This window comes from Oncorhynchus mykiss, chromosome 22, assembly GCF_057628025.1.
Source record: "Oncorhynchus mykiss isolate SJ-2025 chromosome 22, ASM5762802v1, whole genome shotgun sequence".
Taxonomy (NCBI): Eukaryota; Metazoa; Chordata; class Actinopteri; order Salmoniformes; family Salmonidae; genus Oncorhynchus; species Oncorhynchus mykiss.
Genome location: NC_143043.1, coordinates 32,926,857 through 32,948,418, shown reverse-complemented (window position 1 = coordinate 32,948,418; position 21,562 = coordinate 32,926,857). Strand labels below are relative to the sequence as shown.

Here is a 21,562-nt window from a genome sequence, read left to right as displayed (position 1 = left end):
GCACACCCTGTCACTGAATTTTGAGGCCTTGTATTAGAAGATTATGTCTGTGGGAAGGCTATTCTAGGCCCCATAAAAACATCCAGGGCACTACTGAAATTAACAACTGGGTACTGACTGATTGATTGACTGACTGACTGGCTAACTGAAGTATTCGGACTCTGGGGCTAGTGTGAATTTGTTAGGCGATTAAAGGCTATAAATAACTGCTGTCTGTTTTGGGCCTTGCGGGCAGGGCTGGTGCCTCTGTGCCCTGGCAGCATGCAGAGGAGCTTTCACATAGCAGCTCCTTGCCAACCCACCAGCAATCTACCAACACTCCTCAGCCACAGGACCCTGTACCCCCGCACCTATCTGTTATCTCTCTATCTTGTTCCTCTGCCAGTCTGGCTGGCCCTGTCTGATCTATGCACCCAATACTAATCACTCTACTCCTCCTTGTTCTATTGTACCTACTCACATTTCTTTGTCCATTGTCATTCTCCCTACATTTCTCATCTTCTACCCACTGTTCTTCCCAACTCTCAAACATGTCCACAAGTTCAGAACAGGTGTCCATTTAATTTGTAGATGTGTAGGTTTTGCTTCCCTGGTTCCCATGAGTTCCAGGGACAGCCTGAAGGGCCATTCCTAGCTCATTCTCATGCGTCAGGTGCTCCTGATCCAGGCTCTACTTTGACTCCAGGCTCTACATTAGACTCCAGGCTCTACATTAGACTCCAGGCTCTACTTTAGACTCCAGGCTCTACTTTGAGACTCCAGGCTCTACTTTGAGACTCCAGGTTCTACTTTGAGACTCCAGGTTCTACTTTGAGACTCCAGGCTCTACTTTGAGACTCCAGGCTCTACTTTGAGACTCCAGGCTCTACTTTGAGACTCCAGGCTCTACTTTGAGACTCCAGGCTCTACTTTGAGACTTCAGGCTCTACACTAGACTCCAGGCTCAACACTAGACTCCCCTAAGCCTGGTCATTTGTTGTTTTAGGCAGGTTACGAATCACTCATTGACTCGTGGTGCCCAATGTAGATATCGTCGACACCTTGATGTCTTAATTCATATTCATAAGCCAGCTGGCTAACTACATTGCCCTCAGTTTTCTTGGGTTGCAGTTTACTATAATACTGTTGATTGTCTCTATTTTTATCCTAGTTATTATATGCCACCTCTGTGCCAAACTCATATTAACTTTCCCAGAGGTTTAATGTTGGGGAGTTGGTCCACCGGTGCTGGTAAAAGTTGCTGGGTCTGTGTGATGGTGTTTAATGGATTTGTGATAGATGTTTGTCTCCAACGTGTGAGACTGACACGCTGGTCTCAATTTAATTATATGTGTGGATGTGTGTTCGCAGGGTAGTCAGCACTGTGGGGAGTGGTGTCACTCTTTCCTCCTTTCCAGCGCAATATCCCATTCTCACATCCAACCTTGGAATGTGAAGAGAGGGAGCGATACATTTAAAGGTCAGTGAGTGTGAGCTCTTGTACAAGATGCATCCCAGCTTCCCCAAGATATTATCTACTCATGAAGGTGCAGAATGTGTGTGTGTTGAAAATGTATACTCAAGTACAGTAGGTCCACATACTGGCTCAATTTTATTGATTGCCACATATACCGGAAATATGGTACAAAAAGTTTGTTTAATAACAGTTTTGTAAACATTTGAGGTAAATTAACATTTACATCAACTTGTTTTTACAAAATGTCATACACAAGGCACTTCTCTTAAGACAGCATTGAAACAGGCTGTTGTTCTGAGCATAATGCAGATGGTTCCTACTCCCTGACTGGCCAGAGAAATCACACTCAGCATGACACACACCAAGAGTTTGAAGAAAGCTACTGTATATTAACCTATTGGATGAGGGGCTTGCGGGCAACTCAAAACGATACACAAGTTGCTGTGTGTAGAAGAAGAAAAGGGCCAGCTACCCAGCTAACATTGTCTCAACATTAGTGTGATGTTTTAATACAAGCTAACCAGCGAGTCACAGGAATGTGTTGAGAACATAGTGAAAGCACTGAGTGAGCACACAGGAAATACTCACAGCCCACTTTTTTCTATATTTGAAAACCCAAACTTTCTGCAATCGTCTCAGACCATGACATTTGACGTAATTTTTAAAAAAATACTGTCTTTAACGCAAAGAGCCGTTGTGTTTAACTGTTAAGACATTTTCCACTCTCCACTTTTCCACTCTCTCTCCTACCAATATAAACTTCTTAGAACAGCATGTTTTGCCTAAATGTGCAAACCTTTTACCTTTTTACTAAAATATAAACTTTGAGAACCAAAATGACAAATGCAAATAACACAGATTTTTTTTGTGGTTTGTGACATTTAAATAATTTAAATGAAAAGGTAACATACATTGGGAAAAACGGTTGTCCCAATAAGAGTAACACTGTTATAAGCAAAGGATTGCATATTCTCCTTGGGTAGTCTCTCCACGGTTGTAACTATGGTTTCTAGTTTGCATTGAATGTTTGTTATTGTGTTTATTCATGATCCTTCTCGAACTATAAACTATACGCATATGGTAATTTGAACGTATAAGAACTATGTAAGAAATACATAGAAGCGTGGTATTATACCAATCATGTTTCACAAGTAATTTAAGAAAAGGCCTATTTTAAGTGAATGATTGTGTTGTGCAATTACTTGCATAGCTATTCATTTATTCAAGATGGTTCAGGTAATCTACAATGTGAAATATTACATTTACACTAACTAGGCGGAAGCATATGCTTCCCATTGCTTACAACAGGTGAAGTAGTCAGTAATAGTTGAACTTCTATCAAAAATAAGAAATGAGAATGGACTTTTCATCCTGGCGTTATGACACTTGCAACGTCATTGCGTTTGTCCGTTTTGTACCATATAGCTGTTTTGGTTGTCATAAACTGACTACAGTTTAGAATTTAGATTTCATTATAATTCAATTCTGTTTAAAAAAAAATAGCACTTTTAAGAAAAACCAATAAAGTATGAGAGTGAGTTACCCTCAACATGAAGATGCAATGATTAAAAAGTGATGTTGTGTTTAAGAAAAACCAAATCTTATTTACCGTCTTAAGTTGAAGCATTTGGTTTATATTTTGTTTTCAACCTCTTAAAATCGGATGTCAACTTTTCATTGTCCATATGGCAGTGCGCTTTTTAATTTCAGGCAAAAACAAATACTTTATTTGCTTAATTTCTGCATTCGAGAATCAAATGTAGGAGCAGGGGCTGGAACCATGGAACCTTGTACCAGCTTTAGACTACAAGAACACATTCAACTTCTAGTTTTGACCCATAATCTGGTTATAGTTTGTGTAAATGATGTGTTCAGTAAGTGGATCCTGGGTAAAAATCAGACAGATAAATGCATCTGCAGACCAGTTAATGAATCAGTGAGTTGTAGTTTGCATTTACAGATTCCACTGCTACTCTTCAAACACATAATACAAAAAATAGCTAGGCTATTTCCTGAATATTATAAAAATAAAAGTTATTTAGATTTGTGAAATTCAGGAAGTGTTAAAGTACAATATAAAAGTTTGATAATGAACAAGCAAATGCTGTCCCCCATATTGGTGTCATTGCTGACATTGAACAGTATTCTTCATCTTAGAGAAAGAATGAGAGCATATATGTTTGGATTTAGTTTGTCTTGCAAGCGACTTTCTGATACACCAAAAAAATGATTTAAAAATAACTTGTTTCAAGAAAGGCTCAACTTGAAGGAACTGTATAACAGCATAAGAGTAAACATACTAAACACACAAGTGGTTTCAAATCACCCTGTACGTACTTGTTCCACATAACAGTTTTATTCGAAGTTGGTTCTCAGCAATTTGCCAACCAAACTCAACGACTTGATGAATGTACAGTATCATTCCTAATTGGAATAAATAGGCGTTTATGTTCATCAAATAAGCACAACAACAATAACCACTGTTGACAAAAGCACATTGACACATACCAGGCCATTAAAACCAAAATCAAACAGAAAAGTTACTTGGCCATTTTAAACTGGAATAAGAACCATAAAGTCCCCTGATGTCCAGTATATCGAAGCCTTCAGCTTGTCAGACCATTTTAACCAACATTGCACAATCAGACTGTGTGCATTTTTTATTCTAACACGTATGCTACAACTCACCAATTGCACTGGTATCAACTGCTGTTAATAGATATATACTAGGCAACAACTCCAGTTCCAGCCCCCTGCCTCACATTGCCTCCATTAAAAAAACAAAAATATTTTTTTATTATTTTGTACTTTTTATATAGAAAAATCATTGGGGGCTTTGGGAGGTTGGAGGTGTATTTAGGGGGACTGACTATACTGCCAGGTCTTTGGGCCTGGATCTGATGCTGCTGCTCTTGCTGGCCCTGCTGAGCCGTCGAGGGTCTGTGATCATAACGGGGGGCTCGTGCATTTCCACTGTGGTGGTGACGTGGCCTCCCTCCTGATCGCCATTCCCCCCACTCAAACTGCCCCCACTGGAGCTAGGGTTGGTGGTGGTGGTGGGGGGAGCAGCTTCACGAGGCTGCTGCTCACTATCAGAGGGAGAGGAGGAGGAGGTGGCCTTCATCTCCCGAGTCTGCTGCTCGGTGGCCAGGTTGGCCCAGTTCTGCTGCGTGGTCAGCCTGTGGTTGTTGTTGCTGCTCATGTAGTAGGAGGATGAGGGCTCCTCCTGCAGGGGGTCCATCTTGAACTCTGCCGGGGAGGCTTCTGCCATGGGCGGCAGGAAGGCACCGCTCCCAGCTGTCACGTCCGTGTACATCGGTGGGTAGCTGAGGTTGGGAAGGGCAGTTCTGGAGGCTGAAGTCATGGACTCAGGCCCCACACCATCAGAGCGGGGCAGCAATGCATGATCAGGGGTGACCATTCCCTGTTTAACTTTCTTCCACCCAAGGTGATAGATCTCTAACAAATTCAGCAAAAGAGACAAGCAAGCCACCACAAGCATAAATATGATGAAAATGGTCTTTTCAGTGGGCCTAGATATGAAGCAGTCCACAGTGTTGGGGCAGGGCCACCGTGCACACTTGTATAGCGGCCTCAGCTGGAAGCCATAGAGAAAATACTGACCTAAAATGAACCCCACTTCAAAAAGGGTCTTGAATATGATGTTGAACACATAGGTGCGCAGCAGGGCACCCCTAATGCGGATCTTGCCATGCTCATCCCTGATAGGTGGCTTCTCTTTTTTACCACCTCCTCCTCCTCGTCCTCTTCCTCCACCTGCATCCCCTTTGCCGTTGTAAAGGAGTTCATTCTCCTCCTGGAGTCTGTTGGCCTTTCGCAGCTCCTCCTCCTTCTCTTTCCGCTTCTCCTCCATGCGGACGATGTGCAGTACGTGACCCAGGTAGATGAGGGTGGGCGTGGACACAAAGATGATCTGCAGCACCCAGAAGCGGATGTGCGAGATGGGGAAAGCCTCATCATAGCAGACGTTCTCACACCCAGGCTGCTGTGTGTTGCAGGTGAAGTCAGACTGCTCGTCGCCCCACACATCCTCGGCTGCCGCTCCCAGCACCAGGATCCTGAAGATGAAGAGGACAGTCAGCCAGACCTTGCCGATTACTGTTGAGTGTTCCTGTGCATTCTCCAACAGACGCCCCAGAAAGCTCCAGTCACCCATGCTTCAAGATTTCTAGCCTAGGGAGAAAGTACAGTCTGGAGCAAACAGAGGGAGGAGGGGAAGAAGAGACAAGGAGAGGGGGGAAAAGAGATTGTCAGGAAACCTGTCAAAGTGATGCTGTGTAACATAAAGCATACACAGCAGTCAAATAAAACATGGACAGATAAGCATTACACACTTAGAGAGAGAAAGCAGAGGTATCATCACCCACAAACATACAAAGTGTTAATCACACTTCACATCGGCACAACACATTAAGCGCTTATTAAAATGAATTACAAAAAATGGCCTTGAAGAAGTCATTGACGTAAACCGCTGAATCAATTGTCTCAATCGAACAATTGGTCAAAGGAAGTGAATGGTATAGAAATGTTCGGTAATGTCATATCATTTTGTGAATCCCCCTATTTCACTATTTAGCTTAGAACTATGAACCTGACATTTATGCTAACACTCTTTCACTATCCTGTTCTCTCTCTCTCCCACTCTTTCTCTCAGTTACTGTCAAACTCACACACTCTCTCTCTCTCTCTCTTTCTCCCTCGCTCACCCGCTCGCTCCACTGCCCAGATGGCATGTGCTGAGATCAACATTATAATGTTCAAAAACAGCAGCGAGCAGAGGTTGGACTGCGGTGTGTAGGCCCTGACACACACAACTCCCACTGTTACAGATCCAATAGGGCCATAGGGGTCAAGTCCAAAGTCCAGCTATAGGCCTCTTTTAACATGATGACAATTATTAATTAGCTAAATCTAATACATCTCTACCTCACTTGTTAAAAAAGGATGAGAGAAGAAATAACCAATGCAGAGGCCATTTGATGTTTGAGTCTAAAAAATGTGTGTTCTTTTAATGGGAATTGAATGGTAATTTGTATCAGAAATTGCAGCCAATAAATGCAAATACACCATACTCACAATAACATGCATTAACTAAACTATTAACTATGCAATAATGTGCACCGTCATGCGGCATAAATGAAACCAAACAGAATAATCAGTATGACACTTTCCCATAATGATGGTCAAAAACAAGCTTTTAGAATGTTTTTTTACTGACCAGGAGCATGAAGACAAATAGGTCTACTGCCTTTTGTTATCGATATATAGCGTTCGGTTAGCGTTGTGCACATGAACTTGCCAGTAGATGCCTATCAATCTACTATTCACACCAAAACCAAAACACAAGCAGATCAATCTACTATTCACACCAAAACCAAAACACAAGCAGATCAATCTACTATTCACACCAAAACCAAAACACAAGCAGATCAATCTACTATTCACACCAAAACCAAAACACAAGCAGATCAATCTACTATTCACACCAAAACCAAAACACAAGCAGATCAATCTACTATTCACACCAAAACCAAAACACAAGCAGGAACATAAAATAGTTGGAACTTACTAAAATGTTTTTCTATTGACGGTAATAAATCCATCGACTAGGGTTCAGAATATATATGACACCTGTAACGAAAAAGAGTAGAAATCAGTTAACATATTCGTCCATGAATGTATTTACATCAAACCCAAACTAAAAAGAAGCTTATTCCCTTAGATTTTATGTGCCAGTCTGCTTAAATCTATGTTATTTTATGTGCCAGTCTGCTTAAATCTATGTTATTTTATGTGCCAGTCTGCTTAAATCTATGTTATTTTATGTGCCAGTCTGCTTAAATCTATGTTATTTTATGTGCCAGTCTGCTTAAATCTATGTTATTTTATGTGCCAGTCTGCTTAAATCTGTTATTTTGTTTAATGATGGGTATTCTTTGGTTTACTAGTATTTTGTCACTCTTATTGAAGTGACAATTACCATAATCTGATTCATAACTAGTATGGTGTCACTCTTATTGAAGTGACAATTACCATAATCTGATTCATAACTAGTATGGTGTCACTAATTGGGATGTTAATTAGTTTGGAAAGACAGGCATTTTGACAAATAATTTATATGCAAATACATTTCTATTTTGAAATATGCTTTCACCTATTTCTCTCTCCTTATCAATAGCCCACCCTATAGTTTGTACCCTGATTAAAAAAAAATATATATATATATATATATATATATATATATATATATATATATATATATATATATATTAGGCCTATATAGTTCACAGCAAATACATATGAAATATATATTAAGAAGTGCTAACATTATAGGCCTACGCATATTGATACAACTTCAGATTAATCGATTCCAAAATTGTTGTTTGATGGGTCTGATGATGACCCACCCCAAATCAATGCTAGTCTCAGAATTTGAAGTGCTGATCAATGGGAGAAAAAAAAACAGGCATCTAACTATTGAAGTCATCAGTGCTATGGGAAACAAATGACTGTATAAAACAATGCAGAATGCTTTAACATGTATACGTTTCATATATTTATATTTGCATTATCACTGCTATTATTAGGCTCGTATAAAGACTACGTGATTAGAATACCATATCTGATAAGGTTGGAATGCTGCATGTTCATTTTTGTTGTTTTGTCTAAACACGTATATCAGTCCAGACAATGTCTCATCAGTTTATACAAATCGAATACATTCAATATCAGATGTTTTATGAAGGTTTTGTTTAACATTAAATAAGTCATATTGATTAATTTGATCATGTTCAGATAGCCTTCAGTTACAAAGGGTGCAGGATAGGCCTTGTGTCCGTCCACTGGCTCTTTTTAATAAGCATCCCTATAACTTTGTTATCCTATTATTTAATCCTGATTATATATTACAGTAGTAACCCTATATTATAATAATTAAAATAGGCACACTCAACATTGACATTGTCATTAAATAAAATGTGCTTATATATAAGTTACCAGCATCACGGTCTAGGACGACAGTGCCGGGAAAGATATTCACACCTAACTTCAATCATACCTTAAACTGGGGAAGCCCAACTTAAATATCGAAAGCAATATCCGTCTGCCATTGGTGCCATATTTTGAGTGCGTCGGATAGCCTACAGACCTCCCAAGGAAGCTGGTAACCTCCCCTCTCCCCCTGTCCCCAAATTCTGGCACCTCTGCCAGCTTACCAAACTCTTTTAAACGCAGCCAGGCCAAGATATTCATGCGCAAACTTCTTCACACGTGGATTCGCCGCCAAACTTGCGCAAGGAAAGTTCGTTTTTCCGAGGCAAATTTAACTTGGAAATGTTTCCGCGAAGGGCAGCTCCCTCCAGTTCCCAGTTATCGCGACTGTCACATTGTGTGACCATGCATGAATGAATTCAGAAAGTCATCACCCTGGACCAATGCACGCCACGCCCCTGTAAACTTGTTTTTATTTATTCATCCCTCAAGCTTCAACTATAGGCTATGCAGTCTGGGGGTGTATGTTATCCCGGAAAAGTGGGTTCTGCGTTCATTCCTTTACATCTGACCTTTGGCCTACTATAGTGGCTGAATTAGGCGATTTTGACAATACAGTAGGCCTATACAGTAACCCACCTGTGAGAAATAGTTCATTTGGAAAGCTGGGGAGAACATAGGCCTGTCAAATAAAGTATGTGATTTAGGTATTTATGATTATACACTTCACTAGAATAAAATTAACTTGTCATATGGCTATCAAAAGTTAGCAAATGCAGTCACCCACCCCAAAACCTATATCAATAACTTCCTGCCCTCTCTTGGTTGTCCAGAGAAGCGCATCCTAGTGACTGAGGTTGATGCAAATGCAATCAATCATTGTTATTACAACTGATAGTCCAACAGTGTGAAAGGAATAAGTATCATTTTTTTAAAACATTTATTAAACAGTCTCAAGACTGGGGGTCAAAGTGCAGATAGCTGATAAAAAAATACAAATCAAACATCCTTCAAATTAATATCTATCAGCTTTCTAACTGCTGAAGTGTGACCATGAGGCTTTCAAAATGTTGCATTTACAGATATCCTTTGGCATTTCCTCTAAACAATCACAATACAAATAGCACCTCAACTGAATATTGAGAGAAAGTTAGCCTACGGTTTGCTTTCCATGACAATGTCCAAATCATGAGCCATCACAAAATGTGTGGGATGCATCTCACTGGTAAGTGTCCCTACGTCTTCCCAGGTAACAGTCAGATTGTCACTACAGTGATACAAGTTATGGTGTTCCAACTTCTACATGTATGTTTGGACGGAGCACATTAAGCCATTTTTGCCAGTAGATCAGTCTGCTTACTCACATTGAAAGAGGTACACTGATTAGTTCAGTGGCTAAAATAAGCAGCAAGCTGAAAGACAACACCCCCAGTTAGGCTCTGTAGCCAGGTTTACCACCAGTCTTGACAACAATAGGCCATGTCTGTCACAGTTGGCATGCTCAAAGGGCCAGTTTCCAGGACCCAGTTTAAGCCTACTCTTGGACCAAAAAACACTTTACAATTAATATTCCTAATTGAGCATGCCATCTAGTCTAGGCACAGGCTTCATCTGGGTCCAGGAAACCTGCCCAGAATGTTCAACTGGATCAGCCATCTTCCCTGAAACATTGTGCTCAATATACAGCATCAGGTACTATTTGACACTGCTGATAGCGACTCTCTCAAGGCACTGCATCTTAAAATTGCTTTGGTACTTGAGAAATTCCACTCGTCACTGTTAGAATTCAGGCAGATATGTGTACACGGGTGATCCTCAAATAGAACTTGGAGCAAAACTGCACATTTGTGAGTTTCTGCTTTGGAAAAGTCTCCCACAAAAGCTGAACACAATGTTAACCAATTCTGGTTGCTCTCCACAATAAAACAGCAAACTCCTGCAAACACATTGTAAACCAGAAGGTGGCACTCTAGACCCATTTCTCACTTCTGTTCAACCTACCACTCCCTGAACAGACATACAGCTCAAACATACAAGCACCTTAAATTGATATCAATAACAATAATACATCCAATTCTAGCACGTTCACTTTTAAAACTCAAAAAGTAGTTTAGGGCACTGAGAGAGAAATATCCTCTACATCCTCAGCTGCTACAGGCATCTAGAATCCAAGTATGGTCTCATCTCATGGTAACAACACACTGATAGATTTCTACTCCCTAGTTATGTGTAGTCTCTAATGAAAAAGAACAGGCACTGGGCTGTCCTCACACAGTCTTGTTGCTGGAGGAATCCGTAACAGACGACAGCAGCATCTGATTCTTTTTATTCTGTAGTAGAGACTTGTCCGGGGCCACATGATCAGGGTGAGCATAGGTACGGCTCTTGGAAATCCTGGTGGAGCACCTCATCAGGGCCTTGGCGATGAGGTAGGCCAGCTCGGCCACATTGAGCACCATGCAGATGGCAGAGGAGACCACCATGAAGATGGTGAATATGGTCTTCTCCGTAGGTCGTGAAATGAAGCAGTCCACCTTGTTGGGGCAGGGCCATTGCTCACACTTCACCAGACGAGGCATCTTGAAGCCGTCGTAGACAAAGTAGAGTGCGTACATAAAGCCAGCCTCAAAGATGAGGCGGAAGAACAGGCTGCAGGTGTACGTCCACCACAGAGGCCCAGTGATGGACAGACGCCGCCTCTTTAGAGTCTCCAGGTCCACCTGCCTGGTCTTGTCATCCCCACCGCTTCGTGAGGCCGCGATGATGTGCCGCTTGTCCCCACTCTTCCTGTAAGCCACATGCATAGCCACCAGCAGGGCCGGTGTGGACACAAAGATCAGCTGTAGGCACCAGAGGCGGATGTGTGACACTGGGAAGAAGTGGTCGTAGCAGACGTTCTTGCAGCCGGGCTGCTGGGTGTTGCAGGTGAAGTCAGCCTGCTCGTCTCCCCACACGCTCTCTGCAGCCAGTACCAGGATGGTGATACGAAAGATGAAGAGGACAGACAGCCAGATCTTCCCCAGGCTGGTGGAGTGTTTGTTCACCCCGCCCAGCTGGGTGTACAGAGCAACCCAACTCATCTCTAAGGCAACTTTGTCTGAGACCACCTGGAGAACACAAGAATGGAAAGAAGGATACAAATTCATTTCAGTTCTTAGTGGACATCAAAGGTTTTATTTTCAGAAAACCAAACAGACCCTGGGTAGGAAAACAGTAGACCTACATCACTGTTAAGTGTTTGTTTTAGTTCCCCCCCCCAGTATATAATGTGTGTTTTCAGTCAAGTAATTACCTTCACACAACACTGGCTAGTGGCTATCAACAGTGAGGCTATATTGAGAGACGGATCAAAACAAATCATGTCATACAAGAAAGTGAATTCCCATTATCTTAGAAAAATCAATTAAATCGCTTTTGTTTTCATTAAAATAGGCCACAAAATGTCAAACTGTCCATAACAATTCGACAATCAATCACATATCAACTTTGGTTTCCTCATCGAATTTCTAACCTGACAATTCTAACCTGTATATAAGGGGGACAACATCTAAATCTCATTCACCATCGGCTCTATCGTTACATAAATCCGAAAAAAACCGTTGAATATGCGGCACGAATGAGTCACAAATCACAGCTAACTCACCTCCCACTTTCCTGGAATATCAGCAAACTTCCATCAACTTCAATTTTCGGTTCTCTTTAACGCCGTCTTGTCAAGGAACTCCAAACGTAGAAGAGTAAAGTGTGATTTGTTTGGAAACAAGTCCAACTGAGAAAGCTGCGTGTGTGAGCTCTGGAGCGATGCACCTGAGTTTTTATAATCTTCTCTTCTTGAGGATCCACCCGCTAGGGGCGAGACCAAGGATAAGAGCACTCATCAACTCCACTCGCTAATCGGAATACCGGGACATGTTCAGGACAGAGTAGGCCTATGTATTTTTATGACTACCAGAATCGACTATTTGGTTTCGAAGTATTGAAACCAAACCATTATGATTTCAATTAAAAGTATTTTAATAAACAACCGGAAAAGGTTGTCATCATTTGAAATGGGTTACATGTCATATTAAACAGCATATAAACACTAACTAGGTCAGGAGCCAAACAAGTAGCCTGAGAAGGAACGAAAATGATTTATTTAGGCTATATTATTTCAAGGCTATAGTCTACAAAGAAATACAATACATCGTAAAGCATTTGCGAGTGCGACACACTAGGCTGTCGGACATTAAGCCTTAGCATTTAAATAACATTTCGTTGTATTAAATCATTATAGTCTATAAATTGCACATCTAGGCTGTGACTTACTTATAATTAAAATCAAATGAAACGAAAAATGCCTTATTAGGCTCCATCTACAGTCCCTTTGAATTCATTTTTAGAAACATGAGCTTGGCCTGAGTCACTGCTTTCAGGCTCAGGTGCCTGGAGAGCATGCCAGCAGCGGGAGAATATGTGCTCAGTGCTTGCAGAGCCACTGGGAACGCTAAACACCCTTGGGACACTCTTGCCAGGCTGGGCAGGGATGAGTATGTGTTTTTTTTTTCTGTAGGTAGGCCTAAAGTATTTTTAGGTAAAATAACCCTATCAAAACGGAAAGCTCCTTGCAAGAGGTAACGTTAATATGCCAGGCATATTGAGCCAAAATTTATTGATGGCCTATTGTATAGATAATAGAACAAAAATTAACGAAACTTAATCTGATTTTTAGTTTATAAATAGTTTCCTACAATGACACACCTAGCTAGCTACCCATCTCGTTTCATTCTGTTAGCATTTGCACGTAATAAGTACACGATAACGGCTTTCGGGATAACTTTCTTTTCAGATTCCACAACGATTCTTCAGTTCACCGCACTCCCTTTTTTTTAAAACCTTTAACTAGGCAAGTCAGTTAAGAACACATTCTTACAATGACGGCCTACCAGAAGGCAAAAGGCCTCCTGCAGGGACGGGCGCTGGGATTAAAAATACAAATATAAAACAAAACACACATCACGACAAGAGAGATTTAAGACAACACATCACTTACTCATCTTTGTAAATCACCTTGATTTTTTTATCAGTTTCTTTATGAAAATATTTTGCATACTAAATGATAGTAGCCAAAGCAAAGAGCTATAGCAGCACACAAGTCGAATACAAATGCATGCTGGGCCGGCGATGCCCTGAGCTCGTCAAGTGAGCGCTACTGGAGAGAAACTGGAGCGGGCGAGAAGGACCATGCTCCCGCCTTTGGGAAACTCGCTCCACTTTTCGCTCTGTATGATTAAACATTCTGAACGTTTCATTTCACTGAATACACCCTGTGATCACATTAACTTCAAATGTACTGTTGTCAGATCGGGACACTTGAATTCGGTGTTAATTACTGGTCAAGCATACTGTATAAAGTACATAGTCATCATGAGTCACAAGATCACCAGAACAAATGTAGAGGGAAGATATTTTTTTTGATGTTCAACCCATTTAACAGATCCCAATCATAGTTGTCCAAAATGTGATGTAACACAATATGAAAAACCCTATGATGTATTTTCAATCAATTCATATGTTTGTTGTTTATCTTTAGTTCTTGATAAGGACAATTCAAATCTATTCCAATCCTAGAGAAATTCAACATTTGAATAAAAAAAATTAAAAAATCATTAAACAAGTTTATCACATTAACAATTCATATTCACAATTCAAGAAACCATTGTGGTATGACCAAACCATTACTTCCTTTGTCTGATCATCAACTTGTTGATTGCATAAAACATGGATATATTTCTGAGAAGGCATGGCAATCAATCCCCAGATTGGTTTATTGTGTGTGTGGGCTCCTACAGCAACATCCCAGATTAGTTGAGCGATTGTGTGTGAGGACTCAGGGCTACAGTATTCATTACCATCCCCAGTGTAGGCACCATTGAGAGATCAGATCATTCTCATCACCATGCTCCTCAGGCTGAGTGAGGGTCAGTGAAGGCCTGAGTAATGGACAGAAGAGTCCCAGACACAAGTCCATCTTGTACATCAGTGGTGTTGATAGTCCAGTGGTCACTTCTTGAGCTTGGCCAGGCCCATGAGGAGCTGATCCCTCCTCTCTCTCCTAGCAGACAGGTGCTGCGGGTCAGCTCACACATCTCCTGTAGGGATACATCAGAGGAGGGAGGGAGAAGATGAGATGAGTAGAGAGTAGTTTTAGCTGCTGGGATTTCTGTCTGCTGTTGGCCTGGTAAAATATTTCCTTGGTTGGATACACTTGGATGCATTAAATTGGTCCAATTTGAAATATTTTCTGCTTGTGAAATATTTTCTGCCTATGGTCAGGGTGTTCTCTCACGACAGCCTCCATCTGTGGATAATAATGTTTGAACAGCCTGATGGCATGTGGTTGAGTAATGTCTAATTAACAGAGTAAAGTTCTAGGAGGAGGAAATATGTAGAACGCTCGACCTTGAGCTCATTGGACTAAAAGTTCCACATGTAAACATTGCACTCTTTGAACTAACCCAGTTTTTCACACCTTGAACTTGATTAGTCAAATCTGAAAATATTTTTCCTAGTCCTAGAATCTAGTGGAGTTAGTACAAACAGTTCAACACACAAACACATAAGCCTACTTTGTTGATGCGCTCGGCTGCCTCCCCAGAGAATTCGGGAACAGGTTCAAAAGCGATCAGAACACTCCTCATGCCCTCTCTGTAGCACTGGAGATAGCCCTCCAGACCTGGGAGAGTGGCCCATACATAGAGGGTTGGCCAGACTTTAAGGCAATGAGAAGATCTTATTTGTTACAGAAGTTCAGAGGAGCAAAATCAGATCTGTATGGTCTCACTATGACCGAAAATGAACATCTTCCAAGTACTTTAGTCATATTCTATGATGATTCTAGTAAGGGTTCTAGAGTGTAAGCATTTAAATGAGTAACTTTTTTCTTGGGTGTACTATTCCCCATTTTCTTACTTCCAAGTTGAACACTGAATGTGTACATTTTTTATTTTTTTTATTTATTTCACCTTTATTTAACCAGGTAGGCTAGTTGAGAACAAGTTCTCATTTGCAACTGCGACCTGGCCAAGATAAAGCATAGCAGTGTGAACAGACAACACAGAGTTACACATGGAGTAAACAATTAACAAGTCAATAACACAGTAGAAAACAAAGGGGGAGTCTATATACAATGTGTGCAAAAGGCATGAGGAGGTAGGCGAATAATTACAATTTTGCAGATTAACACTGGAGTGATAAATTATCAGATGGTCATGTACAGGTAGAGATATTGGTGTGCAAAAGAGCAGAAAAGTAAATAAATAAAAACAGTATGGGGATGAGGTAGGTGAAAATGGGTGGGCTATTTACCAATAGACTATGTACAGCTGCAGCGATCGGTTAGCTGCTCAGATAGCTGATGTTTGAAGTTGGTGAGGGAGATAAAAGTCTCCAACTTCAGCGATTTTTGCAATTCGTTCCAGTCACAGGCAGCAGAGTACTGGAACGAAAGGCGGCCAAATGAGGTGTTGGCTTTAGGGATGATCAGTGAGATACACCTGCTGGAGCGCGTGCTACGGATGGGTGTTGCCATCGTGACCAGTGAGCTGAGATAAGGCGGAGCTTTACCTAGCATGGACTTGTAGATGACCTGGAGCCAGTGGGTCTGGCGATTAATATGTAGCGAGGGCCAGACGACTAGAGCATACAAGTCGCAGTGGTGGGGTGGTGGTGTACATGAACATTACAGAGACAGACTAAAGCTAACATTTCAGTGTGATAACTGCCAGCTACATCCAACTAAGCTCTCTCACAGAGTTATGTTTTTGGTGAGAGAGATCTCACCTGACTAGGACATTTTCAGTGATCCTTTCTCTCCTCTCTTCTGCTTCAATAGTCTGAACAAAATAAGTGCATGGCTCCTTCAGTCTCGTGTTTAGCTTATAAAATGACGCTGCTTTCTGGTTTAAGGGCTTTTCTGTGTCCTAACTGGAAAGTATAGTCACTCAGCCAGAGCAAAGCAGAGAGTGGACCGGAGTGTTTTACAATCTGATTGGACGGGTTAGACTAGACGACCTACAGTCACAACAGGAATGGGCTTGAGTAACCTTTGGATGTTCTGAGCAACATGCTGTATGTAACACATGCTACTGGTGTTTTTATTCCATACAATGGGAGATAAGTGTATTTTACTACACTTACACAGGCCGATGTTAATTCATCACTTGAGAAGATGACCATAGACTGGCACAATAGGACTGGTATAAAAAATGATGAAGAAAAAGGAAAACAGGTAAAGTAGAATGTGTGAGTACTGTACAACATGTATTCCTCCCTGGTAATAGTGGTTTTAGATGACTTGTGTGAAGGAGTTCATTAATCTGTGTTGCTCAAAAGACAGCTTTGTTCTGCCAAAGTGCTCTCTCACTCTCTGAGCACGGTGGTACAGCCAGAGCAAGGTTAACCTTTAGTTTTCACACTTCCCTTTCATATTCTACATCTATATGACATCTCTCTCTCTCTCTCTCAAACTCACGCACACACACACCCCACCTTCCCCCAATATATGACTATATGGTAAAAGGGGACTGAGACATGTGAAGGCCACAGTTCCCTCTTCTCTTCACAGATGTTCAGGGTCTAGCAGAGCGACCTCTTTGAACTCTAATATCACGGTCTGGTCATAAGCTCTGCCTCTCACCCAACCATAATTGCACATGGTTAAATGTGCCAGAATCACACAGGACAAAGAGGACCGTATATAAATATGTATTCTTTGGGGACGGCCTCTCTATGTGTAAGTCAAACGAGGAACTGACCTTCAGGTGCATTAAGGTGCATGGTTTCCATGGGACCAATAAAAGCGTAGCACATTCCCAGCCCCTCTGACATTACCAGGTCAATGTCCTTGACTGAGATGACACCATCCTGAAACGGTATGTAGCAATGAACTCAGATTCAACAAAAAGGGAAAAAGTTGTATTTTTGTCCACCCCCCTCACTCAGGGTACCAAAGACACAGACGAGGGGTTATTCACCCTCAACGACACTCTTAATAAGCTTTCTACCTGCCCAACAAACAACCACCAGTCTGTCAGGAGGGCTGAGGAAGCAGCAGACTAGACAACCCTTCTCCTTTCATCCCAGCAGAGCACAGCAGCATTAAGGCTACTCCCACCAGATTGGGTTTCCCTAATCATCCCATTCTGTGTCCAAGGATAATGGCAGGGTACAGAGGAGAGGAAAGGCTGTGAGGGCAGTGCCAGGCCTGGGACAGGGCCTGCTGTTCCCAACTCAGATTACTGCTCAACAGATACTTGTTGGCTGACCAGGGGGAAATCAAAGCTCGGACACAGATATGGAGAGTAGTGGGAAAGGGGGACAGTGGCGTCTTTGTTCGCTTCCTGCAGGCCAACAACGGGCCCGTTATCTTGGTGTCGCGAGGCGGCGTCCAGGCGGGGAGCAGCCGTGAAAAGGGGCCTTTCCTCTGCTAATCACTGGGAGCTACCGGCTGCGTTCTCAGCCACTCTGCTTTCCGACACTGGCTTGGACTCAAAGGCCACGTTTTGTGTGTGTGTGTGTGTGTGTGTGAATGTTATTTAACATTCATATCAGTGACACTTCACTTGAACTCTCCTTCATTAGGCCTACATACGACCATAACACTCAGCTTTTTGCAACTTGTACAGCAATGACCAGGTGTATGTACTGGTCTATGTACTTACAAGGCAACATTGTAATAACATGAATTACTTTATTATTTTGTGGGGATTCTCTGGGAAGCACCACTAGGTATCAGCTACTGCAGAGTTGAATTATTCTAATGTAACCTAAGTGACTAGTACATTTCCATTGATGCCATATATTTTCCTACCAATTAACAATACAGCACCGTAAAATTCCCTCTTTCAGAGTGCTAACAACAAAATGAGTTGTATCAAAGGAGAGAACATGCAGAATAGACCAGATTTCCAAACTCTGACATCACAGCGAGCTTACATTGTCATGCACCGAGGCAAGGTGTGTATAAAGGATGATAACATGTCAACAGCTGAGTTGATGCTGGCTTTAAGATAAGCAAAGTGTGTCAATATCATTACGTCAATTGAGTAGATTCAGTTCGGAAATTGAAAAGACTGAAATATCTGCATTAGCGAATCGGCAGTAATTAAATTTAAATTGACCCAGACTGGTAAATAATAAAATACCGTCTGAAATGTTGATTCCTTTAGCTAGGTTTCCATCCAAATGGCGACAGATTTTCATGCAAATATTTTAGAATCTATATAAAAATAATATGCGCACTTCCCACCAGAGAGTGGGGGGGGGGGGGGGGGGGGGTGAATGCTCAGCAGTGGAGGCAGCTAAGGGGAGGAAGGCTCACAACAATATCTGAAATGGAGCCAATGAAACGGCACCAAACACATCAAAGATGTTGTTTCCATGTGGTTGACACCACTATATTGACTCCATTCCAGCCACCACTAAGGCCCGTCCTCTCTTCAATAGCCCCCACTGATGCTTGTGCTTGGTATGTGTAGTGCTGTTACAGTAGAACATGTACCTCCCATAGCCTTCCAGGTGTCTTTGTATGATGTGTGTGGGTAGCATGTATTTTGAGCCAGTACATACAATGTCTGAGATTTGTCAATGTGGCTTTCGGTACAGCACCAATGACGAAACCTCATAGAACAATCTTATGGCACATACTATGTATAACAAAACCCATTTTCAAATTTACTTATTGCGGGTAAAAAGCTGTGCGTGATGATATAGTGCACATAAAAATAAAATTATCATGTACTGAATTTAAAAAAAAATATATATTGCATTTTTAACTCTACTGATGGTTTTGTCACAAGAAATGTGTATTATATAGTAATGGGCCCACTCTGGTCTTTACACATGAGCTCTAGCCAACAGCTCACAGATGCAGTCTAGCCAACAGCTCACAGACGCAGTCTAGCCAACAGCTCACAGACGCAGTCTAGCCAACAGCTCACAGACGCAGTCTAGCCAACAGCTCACAGACGCAGTCTAGCCAACAGCTCACAGATACAGTCTAGCCAACAGCTCGCAGATACAGTCTAGCCAACAGCTCACAGATACAGTCTAGCCAACAGCTCACAGATACAGTCTAGCCAACAGCTCGCAGATACAGTCTAGCCAACAGCTCGCAGATACAGTCTAGCCAACAGCTCACAGATACAGTCTAGCCAACAGCTCGCAGATACAGTCTAGCCAACAGCTCACAGATACAGTCTAGCCAACAGCTCACAGATACAGTCTAGCCAACAGCTCGCAGATACAGTCTAGCCAACAGCTCACAGATACAGTCTAGCCAACAGCTCACAGATACAGTCTAGTCAACAGCTCGCAGATACAGTCTAGCCAACAGCTCACAGATACAGTCTAGCCAACAGCTCGCAGATACAGTCTAGCCAACAGCTCGCAGATACAGTCTAGCCAACAGCTCACAGATACAGTCTAGCCAACAGCTCGCAGATACAGTCTAGCCAACAGCTCACAGATACAGTCTAGCCAACAGTTGATATTATATCAATATATATCAATATGATGCCTATTATATCAATATTTGCATATAAAGGTGTTGTTTAGAGCCATTTCATGCATTATTAATTTTACAGACACAAAAAGATCCCACCATGTCCAAATAACATGATTATTTATTCAATTGAACCGAAACGTTCTGTTTCCTGTTTCCACAACTGTCATGATTTTGGCCACCTAATGCATAGTTATAGTGAGTCAGCCGGTTCAGCTGGTTCACCCAGAAGGCAGCCAGCCTCAAATGGAAGGATTTACAAATCACTGCCTGGCTCTGTCTCAGTGACTACTGACTACGCAGAGACAACATGAGTAGAGAGCAACACACCCAAAATAAATAGAAGAGTAAAATCCTCAGTGACATATTTGACATTCATACAAATATTTGACCCAGATCTATCTGGTTTTACCTGCACAACAGCCTTACAAGATCTTAAAAAGCTGAAAAACTGATCTCAATCTCTCATGACATATGGTGTCTATAGATGACATGTATCACACTGTTATTTTCATCAGCTGGCATGATACACGTGACCAACACATCCTACAGTTCCATACTGTGTAGGTAGAGAACCATCCACTTAGTTTAAACTCCATCCAGGTCAGAGCATTTCAATAATAACAGCAATGTGTCATTTGTCAGTAAAGAACCAAGGGTGCCCTCAGAGGTCATTTTGCTTCAGGGTACACCTTACAGCCAGCCAGGACACTCCAAACACTCCAAGGATCCAAGGAATGTCATAAAGACATGTGTCTGAGTTTCTACAGGTCCGTGTTAAGACGTAAATATCTGCACAGATGAGATGTATAGGGCGTGGGGAGTACAGCTCGCCAGCTTGTAGTCCTAAAACCTGGAAATGAGTGACCTCTGGTTTGTTCAGCCATCCCTACGGGAAAAATTAATAGGAAAGGAATAGGGTTTTGGAATAAATGCCAAAACTAAGGTCTGAGGTTAACACAGGCTTAAGAGATATATGTTTTGTTCCATGAGATAATAGCAGTCAGTTAACATGACCTTTATGAATTATGAAACCTTTGTGCTTTTTTTATTACATAAGTTCTTCAAAATTGACAAAAAGTGACGTTAGCTGATGAAGATTATTTCATAGAACAAAACGTATAAGATCTCCTACGCCTGTGTTTATCCCAAAACCCTACAAAAACGGCATTCATTTCCCCCATAGGCTTTGTCCAACGAACCAATAGCAGAGTTAGTGCTTACAAAACACCATTACTATTTCTCTCTATGGATGTAACGTGAAGAGGCTCAGTTCCCTGCGCCGTTTCTCTGAGCTAAAAACAACACAGATGTTCTCAGTAGCGTGACCACGGCGCTTTGAGTGGACTGACTGAGCTCACAAGAGCTGTGCCCTTCACTCTGAAGACTCACTTAACCTGTCTGTGAGAATAAGGTAACTCTCTAAAGACACTACAGTGTTACACGCTAATGCACATCCAGACTTAAGAGCTAATCGACTGGGTCGGAATGTTCTGAGTGTCTCTGTGCATTCCACTGGGTTGTCATCTCTGTTGTATGAAGACAATGGAAGT

At 41.8% G+C, this 21,562-nt stretch overlaps 2 protein-coding genes and 1 long non-coding RNA gene across 5 annotated transcripts in view; all 3 read right to left on the bottom strand.

The window, feature by feature from the left end:
- Positions 1–1,574: 1,574 nt before the first annotated feature.
- On the bottom strand, positions 1,575–8,886 carry LOC110501682 (gap junction alpha-3 protein). 2 transcript variants are annotated; one of them, XM_021579413.3, is made up of 3 exons: positions 8,692–8,886; positions 7,047–7,108; positions 1,575–5,668 (listed from the first exon to the last, which is right to left on the bottom strand). In XM_021579413.3, the coding sequence occupies exon 3, from the start codon at positions 5,631–5,633 to the stop codon at positions 4,326–4,328; it is 1,308 nt and encodes a 435-aa protein (XP_021435088.2). In that variant the 5' UTR covers positions 5,634–5,668; positions 7,047–7,108; positions 8,692–8,886; the 3' UTR covers positions 1,575–4,325. The 2 variants fall into 2 exon arrangements, with proteins under 2 accessions (XP_021435088.2, XP_021435086.2); XM_021579411.3 differs by having other exon boundaries at positions 8,535–8,882.
- Positions 8,887–9,387: 501 nt separating this feature from the next.
- On the bottom strand, positions 9,388–12,890 carry LOC110501683 (gap junction beta-2 protein). Its single transcript, XM_021579414.3, has 2 exons — positions 12,111–12,890; positions 9,388–11,574 (listed from the first exon to the last, which is right to left on the bottom strand). The coding sequence occupies exon 2, from the start codon at positions 11,545–11,547 to the stop codon at positions 10,735–10,737; it is 813 nt and encodes a 270-aa protein (XP_021435089.1). The 5' UTR covers positions 11,548–11,574; positions 12,111–12,890; the 3' UTR covers positions 9,388–10,734.
- A 379-nt stretch (positions 12,891–13,269) lies between these two features.
- Positions 13,270–21,562, bottom strand: part of LOC149972843 (uncharacterized) — a 36,790-nt gene continuing 28,497 nt past the window's right edge. Inside the window, exons 2-3 of one of the 2 annotated variants that reach the window (XR_016490603.1) lie at positions 15,076–15,182; positions 13,270–14,598 (exon numbers count right to left, since the gene is read on the bottom strand). This is a non-coding gene — a long non-coding RNA (uncharacterized LOC149972843). The remainder of the gene's footprint in view (positions 14,599–15,075; positions 15,183–21,562) is intronic. The other variant, XR_016490604.1, reaches the window with a different exon arrangement.

Bases quoted from the DNA above. Each gene is read 5' to 3' on its own strand.
- LOC110501682 (XM_021579413.3), bottom strand. From the start codon at position 5,633: ATGGGTGACTGGAGCTTTCTGGGGCGTCTGTTGGAGAATGCACAGGAA.
- LOC110501683 (XM_021579414.3), bottom strand. From the start codon at position 11,547: ATGAGTTGGGTTGCTCTGTACACCCAGCTGGGCGGGGTGAACAAACAC.